The following is a 25,335-nucleotide window of genomic DNA, read 5'->3' on the forward strand; positions in this document are numbered from 1 at the left end:
AAGCCTCATGTGATCGCGATTCTGCCTACATACTGTGGGAAGAGCTATGAAGGGCCGTATGAGTTTCTGCATGAGTTTTGTAAAATTTGTAGGGCGCAGAGGAGACCAGCAGGAGCGAATGAGGATGATTATAGGTTGAAGGCCTTGCCATTTGTGCTCAAGGGGGAAGCCAACACCTGGTTCATGCGCCTGCCCCCCAACTCCATTGAGACTTGGGCCGATTTCAAGTCAGCATTCCTAGGCGAGTTTTTCCCGTCATCAAAGACAAGCGCGCTGAAAAGGGAAATAACTAATGTGAAGCAAGGGTATGATGAACCCTTGAGCGATTATTGGGCAAGATACATGGGTCTTTTGGAATCATGTCCCAACCATCGCATGGCGGACATTGAAGTGCATCATACTTTCTACGAAGTATGAACGCGGTAACCAAGGATCTAGCAAATTCATCGTCAGGAGGAAGCTTCACACAATTACGGGTCAGCGAAGCGAAGAGAGTCCTAAGGAAGCTACCGAATGCAAAGAAAGAGTATGACCATTCAAGGAAGGATACACCGAGAGCGGGCTGCTTGTTGTCTGTCTACTGATCAGGAAAATAAACTGGAGCAGAAAATGGACTTGAAGATGGATGAGCTGAAGAAGTCACTTCTGAGTGCGATCGAGAAGACACCCCACCACCTCCCCCCCATCTGGGAATTACAAGGTGCAGAACAGGGAAATCAAGGACCGAACTATGAACAGCCTAGTGACTACGTGAATATGGAACAGGTCAATGCTGCGGGGTACTTCAATTCCAGTGGGCATTGGATTCAGGGTAGACAACGGGATGCACCATGGAGGATCATCCAAACTTTCGATGGGGAGACGGGGCCAAATCAGAACCAAGGACAGAACCAGTATAACCCCATCCAAACCAAAACCCTAACCGTGGACTAGCAACCCAGACTACCAGCCCAACTGGTCAGGAAGAAACCAACAAACCCAAAATCAAAGCCCACAAAGCCAAAACCCGAATCCTGTTTATGTACCACCCCACCAGAGAAACTTCCACAGTTTCCAAAATCAGCCAAATCATGCACCCCAACACCATCAGAACCAAAATCAGTTTCAAGCCCACCCCAGAATCAATATCCTCAAGATCAGTACGTCCCTCCTGCCCAGTATACCAATACCCGCCTAATCAAGGCCAGCAAAACTTCCAGAACTACCAACACCAAGGGCCGAATCATTTCCAAAATCCGAACAGGCCAAGGAGGTCCGTTGAGGACATGATGGGTGAAATGCTAGCGTCACAACAGAGCATCAAAGGAGAATGCAATCCCATAACGAGGTCGTGCAGGGGATGCAAAATGCCCAGAAAGAATCATAAGGCGAACATGGATATGATGATAGGCAGTTAGCCCAACTGGCCAGTTCGGTGGGTGATTTGAAGGGAAATGCAGGAACTACCATCTACAGTCCAAATACCCGAAAAGGCAAATGTGAGTAAGGTTACGTTGAGGTCAGGAACTACTTAGGTGACGCGCCTCAACCCAAACGACCTAGTGGAGGATCTAACGGAACGAAGATAGGAGGCGATACCGGGTGTTCAGCGGTGAAGAACTAGGGAGGCCTATGCCTCAGATGCAGGATCCATTCTTCTTGGATGGCTACACCAATTGCAGGAGATGAACCCGAAACCCTACTGACCAGAAAGGAAACCTCATAGAGAGAAGAGCCCAGAATGGAAAGCCCAGACTCAGGAACTACCCCGAAAAGACTCCAAGAAGGTTGCTAAGGGACAAGTAGATGAGAAAAAAGGGGGAGAAACCATTCCCATTCCGATTTTACAAAGAGGAAGAAAGAGAACCCGGTTGACTATTTGTCGATTTTTTGGGAAGTTGGATGTCACCATACCATTTCTCCAAGCCGTGAAGCTACCCCCCCTTGGGAAATTCATAAAGGATTTCATAGCCGGGAGAGCCCAGAAAGATGGCAAGATTATGGTGGAAGGGATAGCGTCAGCAATAGTGCAAGAGACGTTACCACCCAAGAGAGCCGACCCAGGTATGTTTACCTTACCAATAACTGTTGGAGATGTGAAGGTCGAAACATGCAATGTGTGATTTGGGGGCATCTATAAATGTCATGCCATTGTCTATCTATAACCGGTTGAAAGGAGTGAGGCTGTCAAATACTAGGGTGTTGATCCAACTGGCTGATAGGTCATGCATAAGTCCGGAGGGGGAGTTTTAGAGGATGTATTAGTTAGAGTGCATGATTTTACATACCCTGCTGATTTTTAATGTGATCAAAATGAGTGAGCATGAAGCGAGGGAGTCTAGTGGAGTCTTGTTAGGAAGACCATTTTTGAGAACGGCCATGACGATCGTGGATATGGCTGAGGGGACAATTTGCATTGATTTCCATGGAGAGGAAATTTACTTTTGATATCAATGATGCCATGAAGAAACCTATTGATTCTGAAAATCTATGCTATGTTGATGTGATTGACCCTTTAGTCCAAGATTTTCTTGAGACCGAACTATTGCAGAAGAGACTCCAGGCTTTAGATGTATATGAAAAGGCTGACGTAGAAGCTGCTGCATGGTGTGATCTGATCAGTAGCCAGGGGTTGACCGATGAAGAAATGGAAGGAGCAATCAAGGATTTTTGTCAAAAGTCGGAGTCATAGGAGCCGCAGGGGCTCAGCTACCAGTCAGTATAGAAGAACCATCAGAAGGAGATTTAGAAAAAGGGAAAGAGTCCGAGAAAAACCCCCAAACCGAAGACACACTTCCACCCAAGTTGAGCTGAAGAAGTTACCCTCGAATTTGAAGTATGCCTTCCTCGGAGGTGAGGACTCCTATCCAGTGATCATCAGCAGCAAGCCTTACGAAGGAACAGAAGCTAGGCTACTGACCGTGCTGAGCAAGAACAAGAAAGCGATTGGATGGAGTCTTACAGATTTAGTTGGAATTAGCCCCGACGTCTGCATGCACCATATTAGGCTGGAAGATGGAGCAAGGGCACATCGAGATGCCCAAAGGAAAGTAAAACCCTAACATGCGAGAGGAAATATTGAAGGAAATCTTGAAGTTGTTGTCGCTAGGGATTATCTATTCAGTGCCAGACAGTGAGTGGGTCAGCCCAATCCACATGGTTCCAAAGAAGTCGGGAATCCAAGTCGTCCAAAATGAGAGGAATGAGCTGATTCCAACGAGGCTAGTCACGGGTTGGCGAATGTGCATCGATTACCGCAAGCTGAACAATGCAACAAGGAAGGATCACTTCCCTCTGCCTTTTATCGACCAGATGTTGGAGCGACTCGCTGGGAAGAAGTACTTTTGCTTCTTGGATGGGTACAGCGGATATTTCCAAATCTACGTGGATCCTGAAGACCAGGATAGACCACCTTCACTTGCCCATTCGGAACCTATGCATACAGACGCATGCCTTTCGGCCTATGCAACGCTCCAGGTACGTTTCAACGCTGCATGATGAGCATATTTTCTGATTTGATTGAGGATTGCATAGAGATATTCATGGATGACTTTACGGTCTACGGAGACTCGTTCGATTCTTGCCTTAATCATTTGGATAAAGTTCTTGAGAGATGTCAAGCGAAGAGTTTGGTTTTGAACTTTGAGAAGTGCCATTTTATGGTCACCGAAGGGATTGTTCTGGGACACGTGGTCTCGGAAAGGGGAATCCAGGTAGATCGAGCAAAGGTGGACGTTATATCTAAATTACCGTTTCCTACTGATCAGAAGGGGATAGGGGTTTTCTAGGGCATGCCGGATTTTATCGACGATTTATTAAGGATTTCTCCAAAATCGCCCAACCCCTTACCAGGCTACTTCAAAATGACGTGGAGTTCGTTTTTGATGAGCAATGCAAGACTGCTTTCAATCTTCTCAAGGAAAAGCTGATATCTGCACCTATCATACGGGCTCCTGACTGGGACCATCCTTTCGAAGTAATGTGCGACGCCAGCGACTTTGCGGTAGGGGCCGTGCTGGGTCAGAAGATCGATGGGAAGAGGTACGTAATTTTTTATGCGTCCAAGACTTTGAATCAAGCCCAGCGGAATTACGATACCACTGAAAAAGAGATGCTGGCAGTGGTGTATTCTTTCAAGAAGTTCCGGCCGTATTTGTTGGGATCCAAGGTCATAGTATATACTGACCATGCAGCCATTAAGTATCTGATTGCCAAGAAGGAATCCAAACCACGCTTGATCCGATGGGTACTCTTGTTACAAGAATTTGATTGGGAGGTGGAAGATAAGAGAGGAGTCGAGAACAAGGTGGCAGACCATTTGAGCAGAATAATGCAAGATGGAAACAGTGACGGAGTGCATGATAAGTTTCCAGAGGAACATTTATTTGAGGTGATTTTTGTGCCCAGGAAAATTGATTGGGAAGTAGTGTACAAACTTACTGGTCAGAATGATACAGCAAAAGGAAAGGAGAAGGTAGGGCAGGAGCCATGGTATGCGGACCTGGCTAACTACCTAGTAACTGGAGAACTTCCAGAAGCACCAAGTGTTACCAAGGCACAAAGAATGAAGATCAAGAGTGAAGCAAAATACTACTTTTGGGACGACCCCTACCTATGGAGGGTAGGATCCGATCAAGTGATAAGAAGGTGCATTCCCGACTGGGAGCAGCGGGATGTTCTAACCCACTGCCATTCGTTAGCATGCGGAGGACATTTCGGATCCAAGAAGACGGCAAGGAAGATTATGGTTAGCGGCTTTTATTGGCCAACACTCAACAAAGATGCGTACGAGTTCTGCAGAAGTTGCGAGCGTTGCCAACTGACCGGTGGAATATCTGCCCGGGACGAAATGCCGCAGGTTCCTATAATAGTTTGCGAGCTATTCGACATATGGGGAATGGATTTCATGGGGCCTTTTCCTTCGTCCTATGGCAATCTGTATATCCTAGTCGCGGTAGATTACGTCTCCAAATGGGTAGAAGCCAAGGCCACAAGTACGTGTGAAGCAAAGGAGGTGGCCAAGTTCTTAAAGAGTCATATCTTCAGCCGGTTCGGAGTTCCAAGGGCGATCATATCAGATCAAGGTACACACTTCTGTAATCGCACAATTGAAGCCTTAATGAAGAAATACGGTGTGCACCATAGACTTTCCAGCCCGTACCATCCGCAAGCCAATGGTCAAGCGGAGATCTCTAACCGTGAGATAAAGAAGATTTTGGAGAAGACTGTGAACACTTCGAGGAAAGACTGGAGTGTGAGGTTAGAGGATGCTCTCTGGGCGTATCGAACAGCCTACAAAACCCCCATAGGCATGTCCCCTTACCGGATCGTTTTTGGGAAGATGTGCCATTTACCGGTTGGGATCGAACATCGAGCATACTGGGCAGTACAGAAAGTGAATATGGATGCTACAGCCTGCGAAGAGGAAAGGAAGCTGCAGCTGCAGGAGCTTGAGGAACTTAGATTGGAGTCATTCGACTCAGCCATGTGGTACAAGGAGCGAACCAAACTGTGGCATGATCGAAATCTGAGAACTAAGGAGCTCCACGTTGGCCAGAAAGTACTACTCTTCCAGTCAAGATTGAAGCTTATGCCAGGGAAACTCAAGTCCAAATGGACAGGACCTTACATCATAACTGCACTCAGATCCAATGGAGCAGTAGAAATTTCAGGAGTTTTCCTAACTCGGAACCTTTCATAGTAAATGGACATAGGTTGAAAATATTCAGGGAGAATAGCGAAGTGGGTGTAGTGGATGAAATTCCACTGCAAACACTTACATCGGTTTCATACTGATCAGTAAGATGGGAATTTGGAATTCCACATGGCTAGTTCCTTTTTGATAATTTTCTGCGTATACTGGCCAAGTAGGATTCCAAATTACCCAAGAAAGGTGTAAATATTGTAAATACGTAATTAGTCTTAGCATGTCAGATAATTCCTAAGAAAGTCCAAAAAATATTTTCGGGCCTTAAATTTAATTTGGAGTACACATTGACCAAGAGACTACCTATTTGGTGCTATTTCAATTCTAATTTAAGAGCCCATTTGAATTATTTCCCTTATTAGGTAGGTATCGAGAAAAGACGAAATTTTGAATTAAGACTTATGCAGCTTTTGCAGGGTGGCAGCGGCTGGAGTGGCGTGGAGCAGAGAGAGTAGACGCGATAGCCAATCAGGGGCCAGCATTCCTAACCGCCTTCCGTCCAAGCGTCGCGACCGGCAACTCCCTATAGCCGGTTGCAACCACCTGCAACTGCTATCTCTCGCCTAAATTAAACGACCGTCCCAAACTTTATCCCTCACAAGCCCTCATTTTCAAATTCCCTTTCTCAAGAGATATTATCCCATACTCTCTCAAGAAAGCGTAAATCACAACCCTCATTTTCTTCCATTTTCTCCCAGATATCAAGACCAAATTCCACTGTTTACAAGCCCTAATTTCAGCCATGGGGAAGAAAGCATTTGCTACCAAAATCAAAACCGCCCTCAAAGAAGGTCAGTGAGGAAAGAAACCTCGAAATACCACCACCACTAAACCCACAACGTCCCGCGCCAACACAACAAGCCCCGCCGATGGTCTCTCTGGATGCAATGACGGAGTTTCTCCGATTGCAGGATCCGAATAGGAATTGGGCAGCGGAGTTAGAGTATTTTAACCAAGGTAGAGGGCAAGGGAGCGGAGCCGGAGCAACTCATGCGGCAACCATGCCAGTAACCACTACGCAACCCTTGACCCCTATTTCATCTACATTGCCGATTCCGTCGATGATTCCCCAAGAAAGCAACCCCCCAACTGAAGCCGAAATGACAGAGACGGAAGAATTTTTTCCGACGACCCAGGAAGCCGAACTTGAGGATCTCGAGGCCATTGCGGCTTATTATGCCTCTGATGAGGAAGAAAGAGCGGAAAGGCTGAGAAGGGAGCAACAAGACCAGGAAGGGGGAGAAGGAATTGAGGAGACGCCAGAAGTGGAAGCGGTTCACCAAGAAGTAATTAGGGAGGAGATCGACCTGAATAAGTCGGCCCAAAAGCGCGGCCTCATGACGGAAACGGAATTTGAATCAATAGTGGAGGAGGTGAATCGCAGGGAAGATACTGCTCTAATGGCTGAGGGTCTAGACCTCGCATCGAGGGCAGTAGGAGAGGATGAACAAGCTTTTACAGAACCCATACCGAAGGATAAGGCATCCCAGTCAGTAGGGGAAGAGGAGAGGGAAGAACAGAGTGAAGAAAAAGGGGCAGAGCCAGTTGATACCCAAGTGGAAGCAGGGGATGATCGAATGCAAGTAGAGGATGGGAGACCAACCGTAGACACTCAAGTGCCGGAAACTGTGGCGCCTCCCGTCTTAAAACCCCACCCAGTGAAGCGGCAATTGGTCCTGAAGACGCGGGTATCTCAGCGATGCCTGGGCAAAAGGGCAGCCAGCAAGGCCAAGACAAACACGGCTGAGAACCCAGTAGAGATCGAGAGCGAGGAAGAACAAGCCACTCCAACGAAGGCAGGGGGTGAACCTGCACAGCCTACTGCTCAGGAGGAAGAAGCACAATATCAGCGAGAAAGAAAAAGGAAAGGAAAAGCCGTTGTGAAGAACAAGCCGAGTACCAAAAAAACGCGTACCGTGAACACAAGCATCGTGATCACTGAGGCTGACCAGAGGACCCCATCAAACCGGCAAACACAGAGTGACAGTGAATATGAGATCAGTGAAGAATCTGAATCCGATAGCGATACGACCATGGAAGATGAGGAGTACAAGGAGCAGCAACTCCCTAACGATCATCGGGAACTATTGCATCCACCTGCAGAACCACTCCGATATAAGCGTTGGACGGTGGAGCTCACAGATGACGTGGTGGAGGGGATGCAATTTTTTGACTCCAAGGAGCTCCAATCCATCTATCGCACCAAGAACGCAAAAGGCAAGAAGGTTAAGTGTGGAAGGTAATTCATCTCCCCTCGTTAGATGAATTGAAGGTTAGGGAATCGTTTCTCGCCCTTTTCCACGAATTGGGTTTTGAATGGCTGTTAAGGAATGAGAATTTGAATGTTCCGGTCGATTTGGCCAAGGAATTTTTCGCGACCTTTCGATTCAAGGTCACAACGGATTTGGATGTAGAGTGCATCAGTTTCAGAGTATTTGGAGGAGAGATTAGGATGAATTTGATTGAATGGACTGTTAGGCTAGGGATATGCAGTTTGGAGGAGGCCATAGGGCCCGAGTGGAGAGATAGGGAGCGGGGGATTCCCCGCAGGCATGTGGACTTTGAGCTCCAGGTAGCTTGGGAAGAGCTTACTCACCCCGGGGCAGGACAGTTTCAGTCCACTATCTCCCGATCTATCCATCTCAACGATCCTAATCTACGCCTGGTTCAACTCTTCTTGGGTTACAACCTTTTAGGACAGTCGAATTCGGCAGTCCGGACATCGATGACGGAATTGTATCTTATGTGGTGTGCCAAGAGAGGCAAGAAGTTGCACTTAGGGTTCTGGACTGCATACACATGTAACCTCATCGCTACCCACCCAGCACGGAATATTTCCCTCTGCCATATATTGGGAATCTTGTGAGAAACAATGTCACCATTTCAGAGGACGAAGACTTAACCCCCTTGGCGATGGTGGACGCCCCAGGATTGTTTGATACCCCCCTATTCGTCCGGACGAATGCGGTATACATGAGGCAAGGCGTGCCACACTTCTACGCGATGGGAGAGGAAGCTACACCCACTGCTCGGTTGGCAGCAGCTCATGAAGCACCGGCACACGACCAGAGACAAGAGGGGATGGAAAAAGCTATGGAGAAGATAGCGGAGGGAAGCAGGCAGATAAGGGCAGACATGATCGGATTGGCATCGGACCAGGAACAGCGTCAAGCCAGAATGGAGAAGGAAATGGATGAAGTTAGAGAGGAGAATAAGCAATTGAAAGCAGAGATGGTCAAGCTAGCGGCAGTGATGGAAAGGATGTTGGAGAGATCTGCAGAGCAGGAGACATTGGCTCAAAAGCAAGACGCTATGGAGACGTTAGTGACTACTTTGGGAGAGGAAAATCATCGATTGATCACGGAGATGGGCCGGATGGCATCCGTGATAGATGTGTTGTTGGAAGAAGTGACCAGCCGGAAGAAAGAACAAGATACAGGAACAAGCGGCCATGCTGGCCAGGATGTTGAACCACAAGTTCCAGAGACCGTAGTGAAGGAGCAAGAGGAAGAGAAAGCCGAGGTGCTGGCAACTGCCGAGGAGCCGGCAAAGGATGATGAGCACCAAGCTGGAATGGAGACAGACCAACCGGAGGACCAACCGATAGAACGACCTGCACCACCTGCCCCACGAAGGAGCAGGAGACTCCGATAGACCCCCCCCTACTGACCAAGTTAGTTTTTCTTTTTAAGTTTCAGTTTTTCTTTTAACTTTTCGTATTGTTGTTATAAGTTGGTTTTGTTTAGGTATTATAATTTGTGTTTGTGCGCAAACCCCACTTCAAAACACTTAGCCTATTCCATAGTCTAAGTGTGAGAAGTTAAGGGTTTGTTTCTTTGGAGCATGTTTTCTTTGTTTTGTTTGTTTTATTTTCTATGTCGCATGCATGTTAGCTCACACTTAGCCCATTGCATGGTCTAAGTGTGAGGAGTTTGTATATATGTGTTTGTGGTTATGTTTTGTTGATCTCTGTATAGGTGATAAAACCTCTCTCACTTAGCCTATTCCATAGTCTAAGTGTGAGAAGTTTTTGTTTTAGTTTTGCTGTTTGTTGTCTGTGTGCCATCGTACTGGCCATTACCTTTTCCACTTCACAGCCTTATCTGAGGGCAGACACTTGTGAAGTGAGAGGGGGGACGCAATGGCCAGTAAGATGTATGTATATATGTGTAGTCTTTGTGTTTGTGCTTTTGTTTTGTTTTGTTAGGTCTAGTTTTATGTTGTTTGTGATTGGGCTTAAAACTCAACCGTCTTGAGCTGAAGGTGAGGGGAATTGAGGGAGATAGGACATGCTGGAAAACCTAAACCATCCCCGTTAGTACCTCCTAGTCAGGATAGATGAGGTGAGTATGAGAGAAAAGCCCATACTTAGAGCCAAACACGAAAGCCCTCTAAAAATGCGAGTTATAAGCCTTAAAGTGGAACCACTTTCCACATATATTGAAAAAAAAAAAAAAAAAGAGAGAGGCTGCCACAATTCGCCTAGGGTGAAGTGATCACGGGTAGCAAATACTGAAGGCAGTAGGAACCCCCCCTCGTTAAAAAAAAAAAAAAAAAAAAAAAAAAAAAAAAAAGAACCACCTTTAGAACCCTTTCTTCTTAACCTTTTATATACCCAGATAAACACCCCAACCGACTGGGACTGTGTAAGGCATGAAACAATGGAGCTTACTGGCCAGGAAGAAGTGCGGAAAAGCAGAAACCAGCTGGGCGAAAAAGTTAGAAGAAAATCGACCAGGGAGTCATTCCCAGTCCAAAAAAAGAGAAGAAGGAATAAGGGTGGCGAAGCCACGAAGGAACGAAAAAAAGAAAAAAAAGGGAACCGAGAAAATGAAGAAAATGGTCAAAAAGATTTGACCACAAAAAAGAGATGAATGAAGGAATAAGGGTGGCGAAGCCACAAGATGCTACTGACCAGTGGAGATCAAAGCCAGAAGCGCCAACTAAAGAAAGCAACTGATCAGAAGCCTAACATACACAGTTCCCCCGCATAAATAAAAATAGAAATTTTTGAACCTTAGAGCCTTAGGAACATCCACCGAAAACATTACAAGCCAACAGCCCCGTTACAAGCCTATAAGTCCTTCAGTTGCCGCTCGTGGAATCTAAGTCCGAAGCAATTGTGGTGAGCATAATGAGAGAATGCAGTCCTGACATTCCTGGTGAGGTATGAGCGACTGAGCGAACCTAGTGTTGGGCCAAGAGTGTGGGCGATCTTGACAAACAAATATACTGACTGGAAGAGAAAAGGGGGGCGGCAGAAGTTCAAGGCTGTCTAAGGCCGGATTGCACCTGATCCAGAGGGGAGGGATGGTTGAAAATATAGCCCGATCTATGTGTTTCAGTCTTTTATGTGTTTATGTTTCTCTGTGTTTGTTTGTGTTTTTCTTTGCGTCATAGTTTAGAGTCTAAGTTAGGTAGAGTCGGTCAGGGGAGTAACCAGGCTAGAATTCGACTTATTCTTTTCTTTGTTTGTTCTTCACGCTTGAGGACAAGCCTGTGGTAAGTGTGAGCAGTTTGATAAGTCGTATTCTAGGCCTTGGTTACGGGTCAGTATGATGTGCTTAATTGATTATATTTGCAAAACAGTTGTTTAAAGTGTGCAGGTTAAGCATTCTAGCCAGTAGGGAAGTTTCGGAATGTTCAGGTGAAGAAGGCGCCAGCATGATCTCATACTGATCAGTATTCGTGCTAAAACGGCTTGAGATGGAGAAGACGGATAGCTGGGACGTATTACCCACAATTAAGGGCAAAGAAGTCAAATTGCAACGAGGATTTACCCTAAAATCAAGGGTAGCCTCCCTATAAAAGGAAGCCAAATTGGAGAGAAAAGGGAGAGACGATACAACATTCACTCATTCAACACACCATCTTTAGGTAGAAAGTTCTCTCGGTAGCTTCAGTCTTTCAGCCGTGTCCCGCTTCTTGCCTCGCCGTAGCCATGATCACTTGACGTTCAGATGTTCCCAGAATTCCAGTCATCGTCCATTCCAGCTAGCAAGATCGTAGTTTAGAGTCTCATCGTCCGGAGTGGCAAAACACTTTTACATTGCTTTCGTAGTTTTAAATTTCTCGCTTTCCTTACGTTGGATCTTGTTTACCTTTGGATATTTTCTGCTTTTGAAATACTTTGTTGAAGATCCGAACGTGTTTATGCTATGAAGTTGATTTCCGTTTCGTTTATTGTGGTGTTTCTTTATTCCCTTGCCTAGTTAGCTTAGATCTAAAGTTTCTCGGTGTTTAAAGTGCTGATTCTCTCAATTCCGTTTACGTAACAAATTTCTTTAGGATAGATAAACAAGTACTGTTTGATCGGAAAGTAGGTCGTTGCATGCAAAGCTTAGTTTTAATTTCTGAATCGTTCTTTCATGTTGACCAGTATGCAATAGTCCAGTTTCAGTGTTTGATTTCGGATTTGATTTCTTAGTTTTGGATCTGTGTTTGTGAGTTGTTAATCTGAGTTTTTCCGTGTTGAATCTGGAATTGTTATCTGAATTTTGGAAGTGTTTGTTGAAGAAGATGATGTCTATTCCAATTGGAGGGGACCACTTACTTTTCAAGATGCTTTTGCTTTTGTCCTTCACTTTTAGTTAAGCCTTGTCAGCCCAGTCACAAAACTTCCACTACACTCTGAATATTCTGTTTAGCCCGAAATAGAAACCCGTACCTTCCAAATATTTTCTGTTACAAAATTGTCCCCCCATTCCACGTACACAGTTACATTCCAAATGTTTTCCTTACCGTCTGACCAGTAGAACACCTCCTTTAAGTTCCAGCCTAGGTAGAAACTCAACCCAGCGTGGTAGCTAACCAAATCTTCCGATTGTCACCGCGGTAGTTTAAGAACGCACCATCTCTGTGGGATTCGACCCTTACCACCACTATACTGATCAGTAGAAGTGGGTTGAGGAATCTTTGAAACCAAGGTCTAGGTTAGTTAGGATTTCTATCATGATCAGTAGGATATATCCTTGCTTGAACGACACTTACGCACCTTAGGACCTTTCACCTATGTTCACGTTTACCCCGTCACCGTCACCAGCCATACACACCGCGACCTATGCTATGTCAGCCATCTCCGCTGGGTTTCTTCAATCCCTTGGGTCGTCGCGCCATCCAGAGAATCTGTCCTTCGGGGTCCCTGCGGCAGGGAGCTTCCCCCACCAATCTGGGTAACTTCCGCGTTTTGTCGCGCAACCGTGGCGGCCACATCTGCCGGATCAGCGGCAGTTCGATCGCCAGCCCTTGCCACAACCCTCGATCGTCAGCGCATCCTCCTGTTGGGGCCCACCGAGACAGAATGAACATCCAGGGGGTGCTCCTCCAGACAACGCCAGACCGAGGGTCAAGTTGGAGCCGCCGAGGTTCGATGGCACGGAGGTAAACAATTGGATTCGGGGTATCCAATTCTATTTTGATCACGTCGGTACACCGGAGGCACACCATTTACACTATGTGGTCATGCTCTTCGAGCCGAGGGTAGCGGATTGGATATGGAATTATTGCGCTAGTCATGAATTTGTGACTTGGTACGAATTTTTGGATGATGTACGTCGTCGATTTGACCCACAGTGTTACGTGAGTCACGTTGGCCTCCTCAAGAAACTCCAACAGACAGGTACTGTTTCAGAATATCAATTGGCCTTTGAAAAATTGCAAACTAAAGTTGTTGGTGTACCTGACCACGTGTTACTTGATTTGTATGTTGTCGGGTTGAAACAGCCGATCCAGGACGAGGTCCTTCTTCACCAGCCGGCAAGCTTGGCCGCGGCCTTCGCTATAGCGACTTAGTTAGCAGCCTGCAGACCGGATCTGGCTCAACCTCAGTCCAGTTATCCTCGACGACAGTGGCAGCAACGGAACACTAGACCCCCTGTTGTGTCTTCCCCCGTTGGACCAGTTAGCCAGGCATCGCCGGCTGCGGTCCCCAACCCAACCACGGCAGTGCCACGCCATCAGGACTCTGGGTCCACGCCAATCATTCGGCTTTCGGCTGCGGATAAGGCCGAACGTCGGAGACTGGGCCTCTGTTTTTTCTGCCCCGAGAAATGGGTGACGGGGCACGTCTGCAAGCACAGGTTCCTCGCTTACATGGGTGTCCCGGATGATGAGGATGACCCTACTGAGTCGTCGGAGGAACACCCGCCGGATGAGGTAGTTACTGCTGATTTGTCGCATTTATTGACTATTGGAGGACAGCGTCGATCCAAATCGCTCATGCTGTCGGGTATGATCGGCTCCGAGGCCGTTTCAGTTTTGGTGGATACGGGCAGCTCGCACGATTTCCTACATCCCCGGATTGCGGAGAGGCTTCGACTTCTACTTACCGTCGTACGACCGTTTCGGGTCTACGTTGGGAATGGGGAATCACTACTTTGCTCACACATGTGCAAGGCGACCTGCCTGATGATGCAAGATACGCCGTTTTCAATCGACTTGCACGTCCTTCTGGTGCATGGCCATGATGTTATCCTGGGTATGGAGTGTTTGGAGTCCTTGGGCCGGGTGACCACCGATTTTATAACAAAGTCGATGGAGTTCATACGCGTTGATAAGTTGGTCGTCCTCCACGGTTCTAATCGACCGCCCTCACAGGTTTCCCTGGCGTCCCTTGCTTCCTTGATTTCACACGCCTCACTCTTCGAGCTGTATGAGTTGATTCCGATGGACCCGGCGGCGGCTAACGAAACACCCCCGGCCATTGTTGAGTTGCCTGCGGACCTACCGCCACCCATCGACATCATCCTTGCCAAGCACTCGGCAGTCTTTCAGATGCCCAGTGGTCTGCCTCCGGTCCGTCAATTTGATCACAGGATCCACCTTCTCCCTAGCTCCAAGCCCGTGAACGTGAGGCCTTATCGATATCCATATTTCCAGAAGAATGAGATCGAGAGGCAGGTTCGGGAGATGCTGGATCAGGGCGTTATTCAACGCAGTCAAAGTTCGTTCTCTTCCCCGGTGTTATTGGTCCGAAAAAAGGACGGAACATTTCACTTTTGCATTGACTATAGAGCTTTAAATAAAGCCACTGTTCCGGACCACTTTCCGATTCCGACGGCCGACGAGTTGTTTGATGAGTTGGGCGAGGCTCGTTTCTTCACCAAGTTGGATCTCCGTTCGGGGTACCACCAGATTCGTATGCATGACTCTGACACTTACAAGACGGCTTTCCGGACACATGATGGGCACTTTGAGTTTCTGGTCATGCCTTTTGGTTTGACGAACGCCACGTCAACCTTTCAGTCGGCAATGAACTATATTTTCCAGCCCCTCTTGCGGAAATCGGTGATCGTTTTCTTCGATGATATTTTGGTTTATAGCCCTACCTTGGAAGCCCACGGTGATCATCTCGATCGGGTGCTGTCGATTTTGGAGACCCACCGTTTCTTTGTGAAATTATCTAAGTGTTCCTTCTGCAGCATGAAGATTGATTATTTGGGTCACTTGATCAGCGAGGGGTACCTCATGGCCGACCCCACAAAGATCGATGCCATGCAAGCATGGCCTCCGCCGATAAACGTGAAGCAGCTACGGGGATTTCTGGGTCTGACAGGCTATTACCGAAGATTTGTCGCCCATTACGCGGTAATTGCGGCGCCACTGACCGATTTACTTAGGAAGGACTCCTTTGATTGGTCCACGGCAGCGACTAGGAGTTTTGAGGAGTTGAAGCGGGCCATGACTGCGGCACCTGTCCTCCGACAACCGGATTTTTCGAAGACATTTTATTTGGAGACGGATGCTTCTGATTTTGGTGTTGGGGCAGTTCTAATGCAAGACGGCCACCCTCTCGCTTTTTTCAGCAAGAAACTGGGACCGCGCCGCCGTAGTGCCTCCACGTATCACAAGGAACTCTACGCTATCGTTGAGGCGGTTCAGAAATGGCGGTAGTACTTGTTGGACCGTGAGTTTGTCATCCGAACTGATCAGAAAAGCTTGAGGGAGCTCCTACAGCAAGTCATCCAGACTCCGGAACAACACCTCTATGTGCGGAAGTTGATGGGCTATAAGTTCTCGATTGAATATAAAGCTGGGGTAGCCAATCGGGTGGCGGACGCGCTATCGCGTAGGGATGAGGATGTGGGGACCGAGGCGGCGCTGTTGACGGCTCTCACCCAGCCTATCCCCGATATTATTCACTTGCTGAAGGAGGAATCATCGGTGCTACCAGATTTGTGTCTCTTACACAGGCAGATAACGGATGGTACGACACACCCCAAGTATTCCGTGGCAGACGGCTTGATATATTGGGGTCGCCGAATTGTTGTAAGCAGGGACTCTTCGCACCGCGAGGCTTTGATGTACGAACATCATAGCACGCCGCAGGCTGGACACCCCGGGTTCGAGCGTACTCTTCGCCGCTTGAACGGTTTTTTTCATTGGCCGCATATGAGGCGCGATGTGAAGGCATTTGTGGCTTCTTGTATTACCTGTCAGACGACGAAATACTCGACACAGAAGCCGGCGGGCCTCCTACAGCCTTTGCCTATACCGACGCAAGTTTGGGAGGACATATCTATGGATTTCATTGTCGGGTTACCGGTGTCAAAGGGATACACTACTATAATGGTGGTGGTAGATCGTCTATCGAAGTATGCACATTTCGCCCCGCTCCCGGCCCGTTTTGATGCCCTCAGAGTTGCCCGTTTATTTGTAGAGACGGTGGTCAAGCATCACGGTTTTCCTAAGACGCTAGTCTCTGATCGTGACCCCATTTTCTTGGGGGATGTTTGGAAGGACTTGCTCCGCTTGAGTGGCACAAAGCTCCATTATTCTACCGCATATCACCCTCAGTCTGATGGTCAAACGGAGGTACGAAACAGTGGCTTGGAACAATACTTACGCGCCTTTGTCGCAGATCGCCCTACGAAATGGGCAAATTTTCTCCCTTGGGCAGAACTGGCTCTTAATTGTTTTCACAACGAGAGCATCGGCACTTCACCCTTTCGGGCACTATATGGTCGCGAGCCACCTGCTCTCGTCGCGGTACAACCTTCTGCTGGGAGGATTCGGGATGAACCGACTGCAGCGGAGTTGATTGCTCAACGATCGGCCTTGTTGGTCGAATTGAAGAAGAGTTTGACCCGAGCTCAGCAACGGATGCGTGATACGGCGAATAAACACAGGCGTGACGTGGAATTTGGGATTGGTGATAAGGTTCTTCTCAAGTTACAACAATATCGACAGCACTCAGTAGCGAAGCCTATGTCCGCTAAACTAGCCCGCCGTTACTATGGGCCGTTCATCGTCACCGAGAGGATTGGTCAGGTCGCTTATCGGCTGGAGCTGCCGCCGGGATCAAAAATTCATGATGTGTTCCATGTGAGCTTGCTTCGACCCTTTGTTGAGGGTGGCTCATCAGATGTTACTGCAGCTCTGCCTCGGGAGTTTGTGGGAGACCGTTCGGTTGTCTGCCCGGTGGAGGTTTTGGAAGGTCCTATCGCCTTGCGGAATGGCAGCCCGGTGGAGCAGGTGTTGGTTAAATGGTCTACCGACGAGGATGCGGCAACGACTTGGGAGCCGCGGGAAGTTATAGCTCGCCATTTTCCGTCCCTCCTTGAGGACAAGGAGCTTCTTATCAGGGGGGGAGTTGATACGGATATCACAGCCGAGCATGCCTCAGACCTGCCGGAGTGGAGGGACAACGCATCAACGACCAGCACGGAGGAAGCTGACAGGACGGAGAAAGAGCCGAGAAGGTCTTTGAGGCTGTCGAAGAAGCCAGATTGGCTTGGCGATTTTGTTTCATGCTAATTATAGTTATTATAGCTTTTATTATTTTTATTAGTTATTTTGTTGGATTATCTTTTTAAACTTATTAGGTCGAGCGTATTATAAGCTCCGTTTCGGGTTTTCTTGTTGGTTCTTTCCCGGAATGATCGAGTCGAACCAAACCTAGGGTCCGTAGAATTATAAATAGGGATTCTGTACATTGAAACCTCAAGAATCAATATATCAGAATTTACCCTTATTTTAGCGTATATTTCTTTCTTCGCAAGTTATCATCTTCCACGTGAGAAAACCCTAGGCGTTGGCTGCTGTTCGACGGAGAAGACTCAGCGAACGAACCCCCTCCTTGGTCTCTCCCGTCGCCGGCGTCCGATACAGAACCTCTCTGTATCAGAAAATGACATTGCAAATTCAGAAATACACTTAAATATTTTACTTTATCTGTCCCACTTTAGTTGGTGTATATCTTTTCGTGAAAAAGATAATAAAGTTTTTGCCAAAAAAAATGATTAAACTATCTTGAAAGGGTGCAAAAAGGAACATGACTTTACTATCGTGGGACGGAGAGAGTGGGACATTATATAGAATGAACTTACGTCTTATGCAAATTAACCTAGGACATCATAACACTGCAGTAAAGAGTATTATACTACAAGTTAATATAGATAGACACTCTCTCCTTCCCACTCAAGAATTATATCCCCCCATCTATGAAAAATAGATCACATTTGTCATTTTTGGTTGTCAATGAAAAATAGATCAAGAGTTGCTACCTAACACAATTAAACACTACTAATAATATGGACCCCACATTCCACTAACACTTCTTATCTCTTACTTCTTTCCCTTCTCTCTTACTTGACATATTCCATATTAAAACTCATGTCATTCACAATGTGTTCTATTTTTTATGGACGGAGGGAGTATGAATTATATGAGGTTATGACGTCAAACTGCTATGTGACATTACATGAATTATGTGATGATATATGATTTATATGATGTGTAATAGAAATGAGGCTGTGGATGCAAGTTGTTATTATTGATGTGTAATAGCAACTATTTTGATTCAGAGTTATACTTGTTAGTATTATTTTTTATTTTTTTTACATTTTCTTCACTATACTAGTGGATTGATCCAAATCCAAAGCGGACTGGCCCGATTGACGCGTTTTGTAGCTCATCGGGACCATTAATTATTTGGGCCGGACTTGTATATTTCAATAGGCCTGACCTCAACATATTCCAATCCTAAAAAGCCCTATAAACTGGATGCCGTTCTCCTCCAAAACCCTAGAACGCCACTCTCCTCCACAGCCACCACCACCAGCAGCAGCGTTTAGAAATGGCTCCAGCGAAAGGTGTGCAATTCGTCTTTTAATCTCTACAATTCGTTGTTTATTATTTGTAGATCGTAGTTTTTGTTGATTTGAATGGTACCAATTTGTTTTAAACTAGTAAATGCAAAATTTGGAATCAGGATAGCAAAATAACGATGTTGTTTCCTATTAATTTAATAAGCTGATCTACAGCCATTATTACTTGTTGCTTGAGATTTATTTTTATGATTTTTAAGCAAAACTCTGCAGTATATGAAGGATGTTTAGCCACTGATAAAATGTTGAGTTTATTAGAAGTCGTAAACGATTCATTGTGGTGACCGTCATACTTGGGAATTAGTTTAAAATCAATTTCCATTTGATTTGGTGATTGATTTCTTCATACTTTCTTATATTGTGCAGATAGTGTGGAATTGAATGTGTTATCTTCCTTTAATTTGTTATTATCATTCCATTTGATTTGGTGATGATTTCTTCACACTTTCATATAGTATTATGAAGATAGCGTGGAATTGAATGTGTTAGCTTCCTTTTATTTGTTATTATCATTCCATTTGATTTGGTGATTGATTTCTTCACACTTTCATATAGCATTATGCAGATAGTGTGGAATTGAATGTGTTAGCTTCCTTTTATTTGTTATTATCATTCTATGCAATGACATTATGTTAAAAAGTTCTCACCCCTTTGCATTTCTATTCTGTTCTTAAATGATATGCAGCTGATGCTACGAAGAAATCAGATGCAAAGACTCAGGCCTTGAAGGCAGCCAAGGCTGTAAAATCACCCAGCGCCTTCAAGAAGAAGGTCAAGAAGATGCGCACTAAGGTCACTTTCTACCGGCCTAAAACATTGACCAAGGCAAGAAATCCCAAGTATCCTCGCATCAGCGCTGCCCCTCGCAACAAGCTTGATCACTACCAGATCCTCAAATATCCCTTGACCACCGAATCAGCTATGAAAAAAATCGAGGACAACAATACCCTTGTTTTCATCGTCGACATCCGTGCCGACAAGAAGAAGATCAAGAACGCCGTCAAGAAGATGTACGACATTCAGACCAAGAAGGTCAACACACTCATCAGGTATATCATATCCCAGCCTGCTTTATACATCCTGAACTGATATATGGCTTTCCTTCACTTTTTTTTTCACTATTGTTATTATTTGATGAAATTCTGCTTGCAATTTGTTTCTGAATAATTATTTGCCAGTCATGTAAAATTTCTTGATTTTATCCACATGTTGCTCTTCCAATATGGAACTTTCAAAACCAGATGATTTTGATTGCAAAATGAAATTGTTTGGCATGATATTTGACCTTGATTGTGTGTCTTGTACATGTCTTATACCATTTCTACTGCCCTCTAATCCTACTAAGCTTATTTGTTTCAGGCCCGATGGTACGAAGAAGGCGTATGTGAGGTTGACGCCAGACTACGATGCTTTGGATGTTGCCAACAAAATCGGAATCATCTAAAGATGTTGGCCTCCTTTATGTTGCTATTTGTGCTCTTTGTTTTTGAGACTGGTCATTCCCAGAAGTTTGTAAAGATGCGTGATTACATTTCCTTTGTTACCGTTCTAGTTATGTTATTAGACCTTTGATCAAAGTCCAAATTTTGTGCTCTTTGATTGCTTGCCTTTAAAATGCATAATTTTCAGTCACATCCTTCATTTTGGGTTTGCCCAATGTCATTTATGCATTTCTTATAGACTAGAATGAAGTCTGACTGAATTTTGAACTTCTAGTAGTTATTTATTTACTAAATTCTTTTATATGTGAGTGATTGATCTATTTCTATTCCGTAGTAGGTGGAATATTAAAGGTAGTTAGTATTACAAAATTGTCGAAACTCACTTTTATAAGGACATGGAGTATTAATATTTTTATTTTCTATTGTTCCACTAAAAAAAACTATGTCTTTCACATTTCAGCCACTTTTATAAGGACTTGGAGTATTATTATTGTTATTTTTTGTTGTGTCTCTAAAAAAAGTTGTGTTCTTGAAAGGCTTTTTATATGCATTTCACATTCATCCATGTGGAAAGCAAATTGCGGCCTGGTCTTAAGATAGAATAATTAATTACTAGGAGTAATAAATAATGTTAGATGCTACTAAAGCATATATCCAGCCTAACTTAATTTTATAGTCCCTTCGTCGGTAAAAATAATTTCTTTTTCAATTTTGGGCAGCCCCCAAAAATAATCCCTTTCAAATCTTTTTCTTTCTAATAAGATGAACTTTATTTTTCACTAACAATATTTCAATCAATTTTTCTTTCTACGTCAAGGCGGCCCCCTCACTCCAACCCGACATCATGTGAGAGGATTCAATCAGGGTACACAGTAGCCCGTTAAGGGGAAGACCTTAACTCTCTTTCTAATAAGATGAACTTTATTTTTCACTAACAATACTTCAATCAATTTTTCTTTCTACATCAAGGCGGCTCCCTCACTCCAGCCCGACATCATGTGAGAGGATTCAATCATGGTACGCAGTAGCCCGTTAAGGGGAAGACCTTAACCCACTGGTTGCCAGAAGGCCATCTCCCAAGGTCTCACACTTGTGAGTGAGGGATGAAAGCAACTACACGACAGCAGTGAGATTTGAACCTAGGCTCATTGCAGCAAGATCTGCCCATCCGTTGCCAACTGTGCTGCTCCTGTTAATTTGAGAGATTTTGAATATTCTTAAAAGATAAGAGAATTAAGAAAAACTAAAACTTCATAATTTAATATTTCAATTTAAAAGGTATAGAAAAGGCAACAATTTAACTTTACTTCACTAGTTAAATAACTATTAACCCTATTATTTATCAAAGAACTTAACTAAAGCTTATCCTAAACATTGTTCTTGTTAGGATAGCAAAATGAATTAGAATTAGAAACGGATTCTCGAATATTATCTCGTTTCCTTCCCTATCTCTAATCTTTATCCCTCTCTCCAATTCACTGCCCTGTTCTTCGACAATGGCCGCTCTTCAGAGTTCATTCACCTCGCTCAATCTCGGCACCACTTCCTTCCTCGGACAACGCGTCTCCACCTCCCACTTGTAGACAAGGAGAGATTGGTGGCGGACGAGGAGATTCGAAGGCGAGCAACGGTGGCTGAGGGAGAAGGCTCCTCTACAGGACTCCACAAAGTGAAGCGGCTTAGAGACAAGTTCGTTGGTTCGAGCGCTTTGCTGGGCCACGCAATCTCGACGTGGGTCGATGATTTCATGAGTATCCCTGTGGAGCTCCTTGACGAAGGTTGTTTCCGCGTGGGGAGTCAAATTGGCCGAAAATTGTTGGGGATTCCTGAGGAAGAGGAGGTTGGAGTTGACGAAATAACAACAACATTGACCCAAGCAAGGGAGGACGAAGAGGAGTACAGTCCGGAATGGATTGATGAGATGGAGAAAATGATGGCGGCGTACGACAAAAAGAAGACCATAACAACAAGCTTTAAAAGGCCATCTTTTGTTTTAGACGGATTTGAATGCCCTGACCCGTTTGGCACACAACAAACCCAGGAGGCATGCGTGAGCATTGGAGGAGTTCAAGCTCCCAAACCTGATGGCCGAGCAAGTTTTGCCCTGGATGTGGATCAGCCGGTAAATGAAGAGTATCAGGGAGGCGCGGCCATGTCTCCTCCAGTAGGTGATGTTGCGGGACTTGAAGTCCCAACTGATGTGCTCACATCAGTTGCAGCAACACACATGGAGATGGTTGGTGGCGTGTGTATCCACGCTAGAGCATCGGTTAAGAACCAAAACATTTATGCGCTCACATGTTTTGACTGTTTTGATTACATTTAATTGATGGTTGTATTGCGTAGGAGACTGGTGGAGTAAGGGAGATGGTACACAAGCCAAGGGAGATTACGAAAGGTGGAATTGCTAAGGTGGGTAGAACAAGGGCAGCGAAGGCAAAACAGAATGTAGAGGGGGCACAAAAGAGAGCCAAGGTGAGCACAAACTATAAATCCAGTGCATTGTACATTGATTATTTTGTGTGAATATACATTATGCATTATTTGTTACGTGATTTGCATTCTTTGTTTTGACTTGTCCAAAACCTGTAATTGTATGTTGTTGTCGCAATCATAACTTGGCTTAGTGCAAACAGAAACATCCCCAGCCTAAGCAGACGGGGATTATCATCGGTGGGGAAGGGACTGGTGCGATCTGTGGGGAGGTGCCTATACTTGCTGCCGTTGTGCGTGGGAAAGGAAAGTTGAAGGAGGTCCAGACAGAGGGTGCTGGAATCGTGGTATGAGAGTAAAACATATACATTTTGTTGATTACGATTACTGAATGAGTTTCGAATAATATCTGTGTGCAGGGGGTGACGAACATAGAAACAGCTCGGGTGAAAAAAGCAAGTTCGGCTTTGCGCTCACCTTTTAATGAACGGGCTGTAAGAATAACAACAAAGGCTAACAGCAATGACAAGGAACTATATTTCTGGGCTCTTAGCACGACTGAGACGCATGAGAATATCTGGTTTGCTTTTTTTGTTGTGCTTTTGGATTTAAATAGGCTTAATCTCTTAGTTGGTTAACAAAATCAGTCATTATTAGATAGATGATAAGCAGTATATTTAAGTAGTATAGTTGCAGTTACTGCATCATGTAGATGCTAAAGTCTTTATATGCATTATTTGAGTTAGTTACTGCATTATTTGTACGCAATTGTAGCATCGTTGTCTTTATTTGCGAAGCAAATCATTCAACATTAGATATGTTTACTAATTTAATTAGAATTGCATTACTTATCTGTAATCAAACATTATTAGAAGTATATTATGCATTTAGAGTATATTTAGCAAGTTGAGTCATATTCTGTCTAAACCCAAATTAATTTAAAGGGGAATACATAATTTCAGTAATTGGATTTGACAAAGCATTATGTACCCTGTTGTTTAAATTATGTGTAATATTGATATGCAGGGATGCGATTGTGTACGCGGACAACTACAAACAAACCGTGCAAAGTGAGTTCCTTTCGTTGGCACCTTTCAAGGCTGTCAACCCGGTAATTATAGACACATAGTGCTCTTACTTGAATAACATGGAGAAGCTGAAGGCACCGGAAACTGCATCCAGACTATTTTTCTCCACAAGGACATGTGTGAGTGACTCTTTTATGTATGCTAATTACCAAATGGATGTTCAACAGCAGCGTAACCACATGAATTACAAACCAACAATGCAGGCACAGTCATTGCTAGACACACCTTCAGGATGGGATGAAGATAGGCAATTTGTTTCCTTCTGGACCATCCTTTTCGAGGAAGCACTTGCAGCGGGATACATCCAGTGGGAGAAGCACGATATGGTTAGTATGATTTTGAACTTGTGTCTGCGAATCAATTGTATAGTACAACATTCAAGACCATTTAATGTTCTCTTCATTGTGTAGTTCTTCTTCCCAATTTGGGGTGAGAGACATCAATACGTGGTATGTTTTGATGTGCCGGATGGTAAGATGAATATAATTGACCACACCCTGGCAGAACCTCACGTATCGTTCAATGACAAATATGGGAAAACACCCTCTATGTTGGTACATACTGCGACTACTCTGTTTATTTTGATCATACTACATAAAATTAATATTATGTTGATGTGGTACACTGTTGACATTTATTGTAGCGAAAGTTCATGGCGGATGCAATGGATAAGTGTCACGAATCAAGAATGACCAATCTGATACGAAGCTGCACTATGCATGTAGTGACAATGCCGTGGAGGAACAACGTGGTGACACTGGAGAATGGTGTGTACATCATGCGCCACATGGAAACATACTTTGGAGAGAAAGAGAAGGGTTGGGATTGAGGGCTGACCGCAAAGGGAACAAAGAGCCTAGAAATGTTTAGAATCAAGTTTGTAAGGACACTACTTACATGTCCGCACAACACCCGAGGTGCCGCAAACCAAACTAAGGCAACGAAGTGTTGGAGGGATAGACCTGCCAAGTTCAATTTCGAACAGTGGGTCGAGAATTATGGGTTGTAGTGAGCGATGGTTTCAGATATAGGTTGATGGAGCCTACTAATTTGATTGATTGCTAGGGTGGCTTTGCACTTTATAACTTAACTTATTTAGAACTTTTTATAATCTTGATTATACTGCACAATGTTTTTTGAGAATATGCTTATGAATGTGAACTTACGAACTTTCAGCCGAACAGTTTGTGCATGACGTTTGTTAAGATGGGATTTATTCTAAACGCGGTTGACATTATTTTGCAATAAATTTTTGTATTATGTTATTTATGTATATAGGTTTACGATTAACTCTCATATTGCTTAACCTAAGCCGTATAATGTACAAATCATTGTCCATAATTCATTGTCTACACCAAATAATGCATCTATATATTATACACTAACTATGGTAAGCCATCTACAGAACTCGACTCAAAATGCCGTGCATCATATATGCATATAAAGGCATTATTTGTAATAGATTATGCATTATTAAAATTTGGGTGTGTTTTTGGTTGAATTGGTTTTGTGGTAAGTAACATGGATGAAATTGTATAGTTTATTTCGCTAATTTGAGTTTGGGATATTAAATTATATTG

At 44.7% G+C, this 25,335-nt stretch overlaps 2 protein-coding genes across 4 annotated transcripts; both read left to right on the top strand.

Moving 5' to 3' along the window:
- Window positions 1-18,661: 18,661 nt before the first annotated feature.
- Window positions 18,662-20,369, top strand: LOC121785485 (60S ribosomal protein L23a-1-like). The gene is made up of 3 exons (XM_042183930.1): window positions 18,662-18,777; window positions 19,478-19,841; window positions 20,152-20,369. Exons 1-3 carry the CDS (start codon window positions 18,762-18,764, stop codon window positions 20,234-20,236), a joined length of 465 nt encoding a protein of 154 aa, XP_042039864.1. The 5' UTR covers window positions 18,662-18,761; the 3' UTR covers window positions 20,237-20,369.
- Window positions 20,370-21,608: 1,239 nt separating this feature from the next.
- Window positions 21,609-24,936, top strand: LOC121783403. Of its 3 annotated transcripts, none has more exons than XM_042181459.1 (8): window positions 21,609-22,503; window positions 22,581-22,709; window positions 22,871-23,011; window positions 23,087-23,247; window positions 23,694-23,874; window positions 23,959-24,081; window positions 24,166-24,309; window positions 24,399-24,936. In XM_042181459.1, the coding sequence occupies exons 1-5, from the start codon at window positions 21,982-21,984 to the stop codon at window positions 23,794-23,796; spliced, it is 1,056 nt and encodes a 351-aa protein (XP_042037393.1). In that variant the 5' UTR covers window positions 21,609-21,981; the 3' UTR covers window positions 23,797-23,874; window positions 23,959-24,081; window positions 24,166-24,309; window positions 24,399-24,936. The 3 variants fall into 3 exon arrangements, with proteins under 3 accessions (XP_042037393.1, XP_042037392.1, XP_042037394.1); XM_042181458.1 differs by having other exon boundaries at window positions 21,611-22,503; window positions 22,871-23,014; XM_042181460.1 differs by having other exon boundaries at window positions 21,611-22,470; window positions 22,871-23,014.
- The last annotated feature ends 399 nt before the right edge of the window (window positions 24,937-25,335 follow it).

This window comes from Salvia splendens, chromosome 21, assembly GCF_004379255.2.
Source record: "Salvia splendens isolate huo1 chromosome 21, SspV2, whole genome shotgun sequence".
NCBI classification, from domain to species: Eukaryota; Viridiplantae; Streptophyta; class Magnoliopsida; order Lamiales; family Lamiaceae; genus Salvia; species Salvia splendens.